This window comes from Lolium rigidum, chromosome 6, assembly GCF_022539505.1.
Source record: "Lolium rigidum isolate FL_2022 chromosome 6, APGP_CSIRO_Lrig_0.1, whole genome shotgun sequence".
Taxonomy (NCBI): domain Eukaryota; kingdom Viridiplantae; phylum Streptophyta; class Magnoliopsida; order Poales; family Poaceae; genus Lolium; species Lolium rigidum.
The window spans coordinates 99469697-99483589 of NC_061513.1; the positions used below are offsets into that span (position 1 = coordinate 99469697).

The 13893-nt window shown below is 48.8% G+C and overlaps 2 protein-coding genes, 1 long non-coding RNA gene and 1 other non-coding gene across 4 annotated transcripts; 2 read left to right on the forward strand and 2 right to left on the reverse strand.

Moving 5' to 3' along the window:
- Positions 1-257: 257 nt before the first annotated feature.
- Positions 258-412, reverse strand: LOC124668944. The gene has a single exon (XR_006992006.1). It is a non-coding gene; the product is annotated as a U4 spliceosomal RNA (small nuclear RNA).
- A 611-nt stretch (positions 413-1023) lies between these two features.
- Positions 1024-3203, forward strand: LOC124661771 (cyclin-T1-4-like). Its single transcript, XM_047199654.1, has 3 exons — positions 1024-1998; positions 2437-2528; positions 2644-3203. The coding sequence occupies exons 1-3, from the start codon at positions 1838-1840 to the stop codon at positions 2718-2720; spliced, it is 330 nt and encodes a 109-aa protein (XP_047055610.1). The 5' UTR covers positions 1024-1837; the 3' UTR covers positions 2721-3203.
- A 3987-nt stretch (positions 3204-7190) lies between these two features.
- Positions 7191-10818, forward strand: LOC124666604. The gene is made up of 2 exons (XR_006990946.1): positions 7191-9113; positions 9392-10818. It is a non-coding gene; the product is annotated as an uncharacterized LOC124666604 (long non-coding RNA).
- A 1027-nt stretch (positions 10819-11845) lies between these two features.
- On the reverse strand, positions 11846-12676 carry LOC124664453 (histone H3.3). The gene is made up of 2 exons (XM_047201970.1): positions 12551-12676; positions 11846-12438 (listed from the first exon to the last, which is right to left on the reverse strand). Exons 1-2 carry the CDS (start codon positions 12620-12622, stop codon positions 12100-12102), a joined length of 411 nt encoding a protein of 136 aa, XP_047057926.1. The 5' UTR covers positions 12623-12676; the 3' UTR covers positions 11846-12099.
- Positions 12677-13893: the final 1217 nt, after the last annotated feature.

The window sequence follows — 13893 nt, forward strand, 5'->3', positions numbered from 1 at the left end:
TAAAACAAAACTTGGGCCACAATCTTCATAGATAGCAGCCGCTGAACCAAAGGAATTTCCCGCCTTGATTCATAACTTCAATCCCGTTGCACCCCATTTGTCTAGCCAGATTAAGACTGTCCTGAACACATGAGAGAGTGAATCTAAAGCAACATGGATCCACGAGACCCTCAAACACCATCGCAACCCCAACATTACCTAATGGTGTCATACTAGCAACGAAGTCGATCTCAAAACCAAGAAGAAGTTTCCATTCAGATTTGTGGACTTTACCCTCACAAGGAGGGAACCCTTCCAGAAATTCTCAGTGACCGTGAGGGCCAAAGAGGGGGTTTGGAAATAGTTTTCAACCAGCAATTGACGCGCCTCGGTATAACCTCACTAGCTTGGTCATTGCCCCAAGCGCAAAGATGAATCTACCAGTTCTGGTGCTCCCCTTCTTATACCCTGTCATCGCTCAATCCTTTCCTCCCGTAACCGATGTGGTATAATTGATCCATCATCCGCACAGGCAGAGCGACAAACCGTGTTATAGTTCGGGCTGGCACGGAATCGGCCCACTGGCGTTGCCCTCTTCCTTTGGTTTGGGCTGTTCACGTGTCAGCAATAATCGTAGCCCAGAACCCAGAACGTGATTTCGAGCTTTATTGGCCCAAACGATCCCACGTACGCTTGGAAGGAAACCTTATAAACCGCCTAAGGGCTCGTTTGGTTGACCCCATTCCGCTCGGGTTCCCTAGCTTTTCCCCCGCCGGATAATCCCCGGGTGGAATTACCCTGGGCGAAACTACCTGACCGTTTGGACACCTAGCAGCCCGCCGATCCGCGTCCGTTCCGCTTCGAACCCGGGGAACCCGTTCCACCACGAGCGAGGAGCGGAACAGAATCCACGAGGCGACGCGAGAGGCGACTCGCGGGCGACGGCGACGGCGACAGAACCACCGCACCTCCCATCCCCTTCCCACCTTCGGCGACCGGACCCAAGCCCCGCCCCGCCCCTCCCCACCTCTGGCGCCTCCCTCTCCAACCGCATCCTCGAAACCGAGTCTGTCGTCTCGCGATGGAGAAGGCGACGGGCAGAGATGGGACGCCTCCAACATTCTTCCTCCGCCGGCGACCGGAGCAGGGGCCTACCGAGTGCATCGCCTCCAATTCCCTCTCCTCTCCCGGATTTCCCCTCTCCGGTGGCGGTTGTCCGAAGATCTGCTCCGCCCAGATCCCTGTCCCTCCGGCGACAAGGACGGTCGGCGGTCCCGATATTCAGATCTACCCATCTTCTTGCTCTCTTCTTTGAGGTCAGCATCACTGATATTGATTTTAGTTGCAGGCGACGGATCCTGGAGTACACGAAGTCTTGGAGGAGATGAACAACTCTTGGGCAATTTGCTCTCTTACACTTCCCTACTGTATTGGTTTCTTTGATACGAAATCTTGCATCTGTTGTTCGGCTAGTGAGTAGAGAAGCAACATTCTGATTGGTAGCTTTAACGACTGTTACGATTTTAATGCTTGATTTTTGGGCCATCAACGGAAGGAATCGTGGATGATATATGCGAAATAGCAGCGGCAAGGCTGAGATCATCAGGCCAATGCATTGTTTTCTAGGGTACTCAAGTTTAATTGATGGATTTGATTCTATCTGGTTTGGTGAAATTTAGATAAACACCGGGTTCATAACTTCATGTACTGGAGTAGTAATTTGGTTAATGGTTAGTCTTACGTGAGCTTAATTAAATCCCTGCCATGGAAAAACATAAGGTGTGTCGTGTATTGTTCCTCCTCTTCAGCTAGTTGTCTACTTAGTTCTATCTTCTTATCTAGTACACACAAGGGTACCATGGTTTCTGCTCTAACAGATGGCTCTTTTAGGTACCTCAGCAAGGAGGAGATCGAGCGAGGGTCGCCATCGAGGCAGGACGACATGGGCGTCGGCAAGGAGGCCCAGCTCCAGGCCACCTACTGCTCCTTCATCCGCGACGTCGGCCTCCGGGTCCGGCTGTAAGCATCCTCTGCACCCTTTCGTTTTGTATATATAGTACACTGGTTCCTGAATGATGATTGTTCATCCCTGGGGCATCATAACTTGTATATAAACGAGACTTCTGATTGTTGCCACTTTTACAGTTATCCCTGTTATCTGCATTCTATGTTATCTGTTATTTCGTTGCAATCTATGTTATCTGCAAATGCCATGAAGAATTTACGCTGTTGCTCGTGTTTATGTGGATTATCCTAACTGCTCTTTTGATATGTGGATTATCTGTTCTCTGTTATTTTTTTCATGGTGTTGGAGGAACTGAAAGTTTCTTCCTTGTTTTTTTCTTCTGTTGCATTGAGTATAACTTGAGTTTATAACTGCGTATTAGGAAGTTATCTATTCTTTATTTCAGACTTCACCAGTGCTGCATGGTTTACAATGTCTGGTATGTGTTGCAGCACTAAAAAAGAAGGCAGTGCAGCTTTTGAAAGCAAAACTTCATCAAATAACCTTCGAAGAAGAAAAAAAACTGTCCTTTTTGCTGTAATAGGTTGGTATTGTAGAGTTGTAGCACTTTCAACCGGTTTCGTGCATATAGTGCGTTTACATCTGACAATGAAGATTCATGTTAATCTAAACCTAAATTTTTTTCACTGAAACTGCAGGAGGATGGGCGGAGGGTGCGCGCTCGAGGAAAAGCGTCCATGTCGTCGGCCATGGCGGGCATGCTCCCCACGGATGAGGTGTGTTGGATGTGGTCACGGAAAAGGGTGGGAGAAAGCGGAGGAAGAGAGTGTGAGCTCACTGTGGTCGATCGGCAAGCTTGGAAGAGAGCGTGAGCTTCGGTGCTCTGGTGGCGTTGTCGATGAGGAAGAGACTTGGTGGGCAAGCTCCCGCGAGGGACGAAAACGGGAGCGTGGCGACAAGGTCGAAGCAGGAACGGAAGCGGCACAACCTTGCTTCCCTGCTCAGGTACTAGCCCTCTATCGGCGCGGCCTTGCTCGAGCCCCTCGTTGGCGAGCGGAGCAGCCGTAGGAGCGGACTAGCGTATGTCGTGGCGGCTATTTACTATTATGTTTATGATTGGTGTCCCATTATTTGCCTGGAGATTTACAAAATGATGTATGCTTATGTTGTTGTGGTGTGAGTATTCCTTGAAATTTCTGTATTAATTTGTATGCCAGAATTTTCAATTTTTTTGAAAGAACGTACTATTTTGGCCTTACTTTCGAATTTGGCATGTTCCGTTCAGTTCCACTCTGTTCCCTGCTTTTTTTATCCAAATAGCAAAACTTGATTTCCCCGAGCGGGAGGGGAAGCGTGGGGTTCCCGAGCGCCCAGGAAAATTCGCGTCAGGGGAGTAGTTCCCTGGGTTTTGGACCCCCTACAACCAAACGAGCCCTAATGTGGCGTGTATAACTCACGCCGCGCACCCCAGATCCCACCCCTGTTTAAAATTTCTGACCTATTTTCTGTGTTTCGGTTTTTCCTCCGTTTTTTTTTCTGCTTCTGTTTTCCTGTTAGATTTTTTTCTATTTTTTCAAATTTTGGAATAATATTCAGATTTTAAAAAAATGTTGAAATTTTAAATTGGTTCAGATTTTGAGGTTCATCGGATTTCTTTTTGAGGGGAAAAAAGGTTCAGATTTGAAAATTGTTGAAATTTTGGATATCATTTGGATTTTTGTTCAGGATTTGATTTGTTTGGAAATTGAATTTAACGGATTTTGCTTTTTTTATGATTTTTATCTCCTTCGTATTTTGAAATTTGAATAGATTTTGAATTTATTTGGATTTTGAAATTATCCAAACTTTGATTGTGTTCCTGCGAAAAAAGCTGCGAACGAAGCCAAATGGGACGGCCCATACGGGGTCGCTTCACGCGGCGCGGATTTACGACGCCGCATCAAGCGGCGAAAAGAAGCTCCCCTCTTTGAAGCCGATCTAAACCGGGCGGCCATTAGTTCTCAAACAAAAATATAAAAGCATGGCAAAGCACAACGCATAGCTTGGGAGTTGAGATGGAACAACTTCCCCTTTGTGACCAGGATCCAATGACTCACACGGCATGCAATAATGTAATTTTCAATTCACTTCTATCCATAATAAGTATCGTCATTTTAGCTTAAACTTGAACAAAAAACGTGATAATTATTTTTGAATCGGAGGGAGGTTGAAAAACTAGAGCATTTAATCCAATAATCTTTGTTTTGATAAACTATATGCTCTTGTTATTGTAATAGTACTGTAGTTTTAGAACCCCGAGGTGATTTCGATAGGACATGAAGAATGGAAAAAAGATTAATAAGGTGCCCTCCAGGCTCCAGCTAGCTAAGTTAAGAGTGCCACTTTCATCACTATTTACACAAGCTTGTTTGCAGTGGAAAGTTTCCCGTACTGTCTTTGCATTTGTGTTGTTTATTGGAGGCCAGTGGCAGTATCTCAATTCTAAAAACTGGCGTTTAGTTCCGGAAGATCGCTCGTCCAATCACGAAAAGGACGGACTTTGTTTAGCCGACAACCAAAGCATGTATGGGCGATAATGAAACCATACCAAATGCTGCCTGATATCTCTGCATCATATTTCATGCGGAGTTGAGAAAGGCGTGATCATGTAGTATACTTCAATTATGCGTCGGTAGATCAGTTGAGTGGACAAAGAAGCGTATCTTGCCGGAGTTGTACGCAGTGTCCCTAGAATGTCTCTGTGTCTCAACCTGGCGGCTAGGCAGGATCGATCGGAACTCTGTAGATTTTCCATGTCTCGTGTTATCTCCATCCAATAGAGATCAGAAACGTTTCAGTTTAGCTTGATGGATGCAAATATGCAATGATATGACAACGATTGTTGCCAATGCGTGTTTTTCTTCTCTGAAAGAAAAGGGCACCTGCTGCTAAGGGCATGTACAAACGAAGAAGTATCAACTAGTCGCCTCAGTGAAACCACATCAGCACAAGTCTGTGAAGCTATAATTGAGATTCGCCTCTGCCCAACGCAGCAGTAGCCTTGTGACGTGAGCATGCAGCACATGCCAGCCCACACCGGTTCAATCTGCTCCCAGCTTTTCTCTTCCTCTTAAGCTTTTCCCATCTTTTCTTCTTCTTTTTACCTGAGGATCCCGCCTCCTCTGCAGGCAGCGACTTCCTCACCCAAACCACTTTTTAGCCTACACGGTGGCATCCGAGCCTAGTTGGATCTGTGGGGAAGTATGTTGGGGCATACCATTGGCCATGCCCTAAGGGCATGCCCAATGCACTGCCCTGGAGCTACTGCCTCACACCTTTAACTAGATTCGGATGGTTCAAAGTAGGTTCGGATAAGGAGGCAGCCTTCTCTTCAGGAAGTGGGATCTTAGGGCATCTCCAACCGGGCGACCCATCCCGCGCCCGCGCGTCCGGATGGGTCCAGCTGGACAAAAACCCGGCCCAGCGCGCGGACCCATCCCTAAAACGGATGCCCGCGGCGTCCGGACGACGCAAACCCGGCCCAAATCTTGGCCGGGTTTGCGTGGCCGCGGACGCGAAAGGCCGGTCGCCGCGTCCGCCCGCCGTCCGCCCCGGCCCGCGTGTCATAGGCATAAATAATATTTTTCATTAAATAGAACTCATTACAATTTTTTTAGCTACTACTTCTACCCTAAATACGTACGGGGCCGGCGGCCTCGCCGGCGACTCCTCGCCGGCTCGCCGTCGGGGCCGTGGATTTCACTCGACGCGGGCGGCTCGTACGCGTGAGGATTCCACTCCAGCCTTCCTACGGGCCGGGTGGCGCGTCGGCGGCGGCGCGGCGGCGTCGGCGGCGGCGCGGGCGGCTTCGCGGGCCTCGGCAGCCTGGACGGAGGGCATCATCCTCCTCCTTTCCGCCCGCGCAGCTCGGGCGCGCTCGCGCTCCGCCTCTCGCGGCGGAACCATCCGCTTCCCGCATAGCTCAAGCTCCTCGCAGGTCGGCGCGTTCCACAGCGGTGCGCGCCTCCAAGCGGACGCGGCCGGCGGCCCGGGCCTCGTGGTTGTCCCGCCGCCGGCGCATGCGCTCTGCCGGCCGCGCTCCGCCGACGCAACGATCCTCCCCGGCGCGCCGCTCGGGCGACGCAGCATCCGGATGAGGTCACGGGCTGCTCGCATAGCGAGCAGCCTCGCTCTTCCGGCCGAGGAGGTCGCCTAGCGGCGGCGGCCGGCCCGCCGCATGCCCTCGTGCTCCTTCGTCACGCGCGTGAGGTCGGCGAGACGCTCCTCGATGGCGGCGTTGATGTTCGCCATCGCGAGGTCCTCCGCGGCGACGGCTCCTCCGCGGCGTCCGCCCTCCTCCACGGCCGCGTACCCGCCCGTCCGCGGTCTCGTGCCGCCCTCCGCGGCCGCTTCCCCCATCTCCGCGTCACCGGCCTTCTTTGCCGCCGCCTCGGCAGCGACGCGGAGCGCCTCGTCGTCTGGCGACCCACCGCGAGTCCGCGCGCTCCTCCTCGTCCGTCCGCGGGAACCCGGCCCGGCGGCGAGGAGAGCTTGGCCCATGTGGACCGAAGGGTGCGCGGCATGGCGCCGGACAAGGTGGAGGGAAGAGAACGGTGATGCGGTTCAGGCGAGACCGCCGCCGTCTTTATAGCCGGCGGTCCGGCGGGAAACTTGGGCGCGAGCGCGCGCCACGATGCGTTCGCGCGCGCGGAACCTTGGTGCGCGCGGGATCTTTCCCGCGCGTTCCACCTCCCCGCCATGGCCGTCCCGTCGAGGCTCGCCATGGCGCGGCGCCGCGCAGCGAAGACGAACCACGTGGCGTCTCTTTGGGTCGCCGCGTTGGGCGCCGCGTGCGACCCAAACGGACACGCGGACGCGGGGCGCTGTCCGCGTGTCCGGGCGGCCACGCAAACGGCCCAAAACGGACGGCCCAGCGCGTCCGTTTGGGTCGCCCGGTTGGAGATGCCCTTAAGCCTTAAAAGCATGCTTTTTGGAGAGAGAAAAAGATACATAGTATTATATTTGTGGGGTCCTTTTTCTCTTTTTTCTACACTTTTGCTAAATTTCAGCTAGCTGATTTTACAATTCGCCATCAGTCAGATCTGTGGCCGTTCAATCGCGGAATCTAGCGTGAATCACGATGCCCCCGCGCGAGGTTGTTTGCTTCAGCTGTCGGGTTGGTTCTTGTTCTGGTTTTTTTTCCTACCGAGACAACCCGGTTCCTTTGCTCTTGTTTTTTCCGATCATTTCTTTGGGCCGTCATTCCCTTCCACGCCGTGTCTGTTTCTCTATTCACTGAAAGAGGAAGAGCTAGGGGAGGTCGGAGAAAACGCTGAGGAGACCGACGGATCGAGGAGGCCGGGGAAGCTGCCGGCACCGGCGGGCAGGGTACGTCACCAGTTTGCCGATAGTTCGCCTTCCTCAGTTCCCGACAAGCTTTTTCTGCTCGGCACCATGGTCGCTCCGTGTTTTTGGAGCTTTTGATAATATGCGGGGAGGTTTGATTTTGGGGATCCAGATCTGTGAGAACGTAGGGGGGTTGATTCTGGGCGTCAGATTTCTTATTTTGCGAGGTGCGAGGTGAGCGGGGTGTGTTTTGGCTGAAATTTCCCCATTTATTATGGTTACCAGGATGAGATAATTTGCAGTCCCACTCTTAGCTACCTTTTGAGCACATGAGTAGGTCAAATCCAGGTTTGCGAGTCACATATTAAGGGGATTTCCGTATGTTTCGCATGTGATTTTTGTGCTGTTCTGCAAAGTGGAGAGACTCTGATGGGTAAGTCAGTGCTACTTAATTTCATGTCACACGGAATCACTTTAGTTCTTTAATTCATGGTTTATTCTGTCTTGTTTCCCCATGAACTGAACATAATTACTTATTTGGCATTGAGCAGTGAGCAAATATGTTCATATGTGATACAGGGATATGCCATCAGTGAGCATATGTTCCGAAGTTCTGAGAGTGCATTGGATGATTTGGTTTGAACCATTGCTTCAGTATTTGCATATGAAGGTAAATTTAATCCCCTTATGGTTATTCAGTGTCCGACCATGTCTAATCCAGTGTTGAGAGCCACGAGCAAAACAACGCATCAAGTGAGGAAGTACCAAAATCTGATTTTTATCCATCCGTTAGCTATAAATTTCCTCTAAATTGTAGAAAAACCGGTGCTGTCAAGGATTTTGAAGAGGATCCTGCAGGTGCCCTTGGGGATGTATTCAAACTACCAGCAATGCTGAGGAACACGGCGACGTAGTCCACTTATCATTTGTTGAAGCCTGCCATGTACACTTGAGGCGTTAGCCTATGACGTCTACGAGGATCGTGTGGCGGGCATCCACGCCCACTTGGAGTAATGGGTTATCATGCCGGCGGGAGTTTCCTCTGTCACTAAGTTCTGTTTTCTCTTTGACCAGTCCTCAATTATCATTCTTCAGCTTTCATTTTCCTCATTATGCTCAGTTTCTTCAGTCCCTCATTATCATTTGTTCAGTCATACCAGTCACCATTCTAGTATCCCATCCTCTCAGTTTACCTCTTATTTCTTCAGTTTAGCCCATTCTTGGTCTTATTTGTTCAGTCAATCTTCTCTTAGTATTATCATTCTTAGTCTATCAGTTTAGCAAATATTTGCTCAATCTTCTTTCTTTAGTTTATTGTGTATTGTCAGTCTTGTTTGCTCAGCCAGTCTTCTATCAGTCTTATCTTCAGTTTTAAGTATTCTTCAGATATTAGTCTTTCTATAAATTATCATTAACTCAGGCATTCAGTTTTTCAGTCTTAGTCTTCGTTCTCATTTTTTAGCTTTGATTCTCTCATATTTTTGGAGTTTCGTTATTTCCCTTCATTCTTTGATTCTCTAAGTTGTCTCATTTTTGTTCATTCCTCTTTGCTTAGTCCTTTCTTCTTCAGTTCATCTATGTCTCTTTCTTCAGTTCATGTTTGTCTCTTTCAAGCTTTTTCTTCATTCTTCATTATTTATCTTCTCTCTTGGATTCCTCTTTGCTCAGTCATTCCTTCTCCAGTTCATCTATGTCATTTTATTACTTTCTGTTCTTTATTTGCTCAATCTTGCCTTCTTCATTATCTCAGTTTCTTTCTCCGTTTTATGATTAGTATTTTCTGTTCACCGTGTGCTCCCTCGACTGCGCGGAAGAAGATGATGACAACCATGGCCATTTGTTAGTAAGTAGCTTTGTTAGTATCTCAGTTCCGCACACTTTTTTAGTCTGCGGTATTGTTTAAGTACAGGCCCCTTTTTCATTTTTTAGCTTGCTTAGAAATTTCCTTTGCCAGGATCGGTCATTGATAGGGTCATGATTCGTACATTCTTCCAGATGTAACATCCAGCGAACAAGTCCAATTGGCCTTGCACTTAAGCTCTAGGAACCGATACTTCTAAATTATTATATATCTATCTCTTTAATTCTTCTTCTTTATTTAACTCTTCACTTTATTCTCAGGTCATCACCATGGGTACTAGAAGCTAATTCCAAGAGTTGCTGTACAACGCTGTAGAAGTTTGGACATAACAGAAAATGACGGGTATGCCACACCACCCAGTTTTTTCCGGTGTAGAACTCTCACATTCCATTAGCTTTCGTCGGCAGAGTCGCTGAACAGAACACGAATTACAGCAACAGGGGGTTATCTAACCAAACCTGGTAATATTTTTGACCCCCACCTGCACCTAATACGGCCAGCACATGAGCTGCCTTGTTACAGTTTCGTGGTTCATAAATGATCTCATACTTGCTGAAACACGTACGTAGCTGGAACTTTGCCTCACAGAGCACCTAGTGGCGACAGGTCATATTTGTTGGACTTGATGGCCAGCACGAGTACTTGATAGCAAAGACAACCTGACCAATTCCCATCTGGTCAGCGATCTGGATAGCTTGCAGCAAGGCATTCAGTTCAGAGAGGAGAGGTTCAGCAGCGTACTGAAGATAACCGACATCCATGAAAATGGTGTCACACTCATTGTCTCTAGCGATGGCACACCACCCAGTTTTACTATGTGTGCCTATTAGTGATACTCAGTGCTAGGTAGAGCTAATTCCAAAGTTGCAGTCTATTAGTCACCTAAGGCTGTCTATGCATTCTAGAGTTGTAGTCTATTTCTCAATTTCTCTGCATTGTAGTTTTTAGGTTATCATATAGTCACCTTTTTTTGTTAGTGTAAATCTGATTCAGTGTGAGTAGTGATCTTAGTATTCAGTGCAATTTTTAGTACATGACTACCTGTATTTTGCTCATTAGGTACCCTATTTTCAGAAATGACTGCAGCCTTCTATATTTTTGTACTCATCAGTGGTAAGATGCTTGGCTATGGGCTTTATTTCACTTAATCATGAGGGTTTTTGTATTTTTTTCATAATACTGTCGACCATTTCTATGCAGATAAAAACAATTAATAGAGGGCTACATTTCTAGATCAAGAATTATGCAGATAGATGTACTGGCAAGGAGGTGTGCGGTGGTGAAAAACATGTGCAGAGAGTGGATGAGATCCAGAAGTTTTTGTTGCACATCTTTGGATCTCTCTCTTTCTTTCCCCAATGATCCTCGTCTAGTTTCCCTGTTTTGGTGGCCGTCCTCTTTGGTTCCGGTGTATTTGCGTGAGGAGAAAGAAGAGAGATGTTGACGTGGTGGTAGTTCGTAGACAGGCCCAGAAATAGGAGGCCCATTTTTTTGTTGTTCGCATGAACTTTCCTTTTTTTTCTAGTCCATGTTTTTAATTGCAAGGCGGGAATTGATTAAGTGAAAGGTAGTAGAGATTGAAATAACTGGACAGAAAACTGGACTCAAGTGTAATGAATGGATTGGTTTTTTCCAACTCCCGGACTGATTGGAATGAGGATGGAAGCGGGGAAAACTGAGTTAATGAGTACTACTGTAGTCAAAATCTAACTTATGCCGAATTGCATTTTCAGCTAGATGATGGTTAGACACTCCCTTTTTCTAACTAAAGTTGTAGCTTTCATTGGAGATATAAAATTGACCATGTTGCTTCTGACAACTTTTTTACATGGAACAGCTAGTTGTGTATGCCACCATTGCTCATGAACTAAGAGGACATACTGCTGCTGATGTTCTCGACAGCTAACGCCATGGTCGCATTCGGCAATTACACTTGTTCTATGCCAAAATGTCATTGTGCAAGTGCTCAGAAAACTGCAAGTCAAATCGACGTGGAGAAGAGCTACTCGACATTTCGATCCCGTCCATCCCTGTAATATCTGGCTAAATATATAAAGGTTGAACTCCCACAGAAAATAGAATTGAGTTCAAACCAATTTAATTTCATGTCTTCATCACCTAGCAAAATTATGCACTATTTTTCCACTTGAAAGAACAGCTAATACTTGTTTCTTTGTTGGTAATGTACAGCTGACAGCCCGATTGTAATCTAATTGTATCCTTATAATCATAAAATGTACAGTAGATTACTGTAAGCATGAAGCTGAAGGTGCTGACAGCCCGAAGCAGCAACCAGCAAGAACCATTACACCCGTTACACGCAAACAATCTCATGCCAACCAAACAATTCCCGGTCGAGAAAGGACGAGCAATGTGCAGCTAACATACGTCTCAGAACAACAGGATACCATCAAGCACCGGATGAAATTACTACTTGCTAACAACAGAATACGATCAAGCACAGGATGCAATTACTTGCTAGCAATAATAGATCCCAACATATGTTTGCTTCATGGCAAACCAAAAGAACATCACTGACAATTTCTTATACTCCAAAACAGCAATAAATAGGAACTAGCAGACGGGAAGAGGGGTCAACGAATTGGGCTTGTGACGAGTTGATCCCCATCCGGATCGACGGCTTCATCGCAAAGCAAAAGAACATCACTGGCAATGTCTTATACTCCAGAACGGAATTTCAGAACAACGAGATATGATCAAGCACAGGATGGAATTACTTGCTAACAAGAATAGTTTCCAACATACGTTTGCTTCATTGCAAACCAAAAGAACATCACTGACAATGTCTAATACTTCAGAACATATCTGATCTAACACAGAACGAGACCTAAAACAGAAATTAACAGGAACTACCAAACCGGAAGGGGCATCAACGAATTAGGCTGGTGACGACGACTTGATCCCCATCACGATCTACCACGGGCTTCATCGGCGCGAGATGGACGGCCTAGGCGCGCTCCCCGCGGATGCGTCGGGCGAGCTGGATGTCCTTGGGCATGATGGTGACGCGCTTGGCGTGGATGGCGCAGAGGTTGGTGTCCTCGAAGAGGCCGACGAGGTAGGCCTCGGCGGCCTCCTGGAGCGCGAGCACGGCGTGGCTCTGGAAGCGCAGGTCGGTCTTGAAGTCCTGCGCGATCTCGCGGACGAGGCGCTGGAAGGGGAGCTTGCGGATGAGCAGCTCCGTGCTCTTCTGGTACTTGCGGATCTCGCGCAGCGCCACCGTGCCGGGCCTGTAGCGGTGGGGCTTCTTGACGCCGCCGGTGGTCGGGGCCGACTTCCTCGCGGCCTGAGACACGATTAAGACAGAAGAACGTCAGGGAAAACCGTAGCAGACGGTAGCCGGTGGCGGATCGGAACCGAGAGGGGAGGGGGCGGCCGGCGGCGAGGGCGAGACGAACCTTGGTGGCGAGCTGCTTCCGGGGGGCCTTGCCGCCGGTGGACTTGCGGGCGGTCTGCTTGGTACGGGCCATGGCGGTCCTCTCTTCTCGATCTGGATTCGAATTGGATGGCGAGCAGACTGGATGGGGAAAGTCTGAATAGTGGAAGGAGGATGACGAGGTGGGCTGTATTTAAGGCGCGGTTTGGTGGCTGGAGACGCGTGGACCGAGGCGGTTTCCAGTGACAGTTTTGTGGAAAGGTTTCGGGATGGTGGTCCATGGACGGCTAGGATTCGCTTGCAGAAACACGCTATCCGTGTGCTCGAGAATGATTGGTCCAGAGCGTGACGGCCGCGGATCGCTGACGTGGCAGATTATCTGGGCTCTGCTTTTTCTTTGAGAGAGTCTCTGGGCTCTGCTTCCTCGTTGCCATGAGCTGGGACATCGCTTTGCGCATTTGCTAGGCTTTGGGCCAAAATGCGCGTTAGAGTGAAAATGACAAAATTAGTGCTTTGCAGCCCAAATTTCTCCCTCGCTCTGAATGGAAGACAAGGAAGATTGGAGTAAGAAGAATGATACACCTGTGGTTATTGGTGGTAAGAGCTGTCTCTCCGACGAGGCCTCGATGACGTTTTTTTTCATTCGGATGGATAAAAACGGCTCAGTCACGTCCCAGCTTCTCGTTTTCGTTCGGATTAGGCCTTTCATCCGTCCGAAGAGCTCAGGCCATCCCCGGGTTCCCGAGGCCCGGCTGGGAACTCCGAACGAAACAAAAACGCGTGAAACGTCGAGCGGGCCCACGTTGTCGGTGACACAACTGGAAGTTCCCTCCATTAATTTTGTTTTCTCCCCAAATTGTGACGCATAGAACTATTTTCCCCGCCGAATTTCGGAGCTACCGCCATTCTCCCCCACAGTTGCAGCTCCTCCTCTTCCCTTCCACCACCATGCCACCGAAGAAGCTCGCCGCCGATGGTGCCCCGACAGCGAGGAAGCCGCGGGCGCCAAAACAGAGGTCGTCGGGCATCTCAAACGGGGAGTGGGCGGCGGATGTGGAGCGGCGGCGGAACGAAACTCGCGGTCGGGCGGATAGGGAGAAGAAGTGCAACGCGAAGAGGGTGGCGGCAGCGGAGGAGGAATAGGAGAGGCTGATTGATACGTCTCAAACGTATCTGTAATTTCTTATATTTCATGCTAGTTTTATGACAATACTCACATGTTTTATACACACTTTATATCATTTATACGCATTTTCCGGCACTAACCTATTAACAAGATGTCGAAGCGCCGGTTCTCGTTTTACGTTGTTTTTGGTTTCAGAAATCCTACACAGGAAATATTCTCGGAATTGGACGAAACAAAAG

Excerpts from the sequence above, each read along its gene's own strand:
- LOC124661771 (XM_047199654.1), top strand. The coding sequence starts at position 1,838 with ATGGTTTCTGCTCTAACAGATGGCTCTTTTAGGTACCTCAGCAAGGAG. Across the intron at positions 1,999-2,436 it reads GTCGGCCTCCGGGTCCGGCT|CACTAAAAAAGAAGGCAGTG; the intron begins GTAAGCATCCTC and ends TATGTGTTGCAG. Across the intron at positions 2,529-2,643 it reads TGTCCTTTTTGCTGTAATAG|GAGGATGGGCGGAGGGTGCG; the intron begins GTTGGTATTGTA and ends CTGAAACTGCAG.
- LOC124664453 (XM_047201970.1), bottom strand. The coding sequence starts at position 12,622 with ATGGCCCGTACCAAGCAGACCGCCCGCAAGTCCACCGGCGGCAAGGCC. Across the intron at positions 12,439-12,550 it reads GGAAGCAGCTCGCCACCAAG|GCCGCGAGGAAGTCGGCCCC; the intron begins GTTCGTCTCGCC and ends ATCGTGTCTCAG.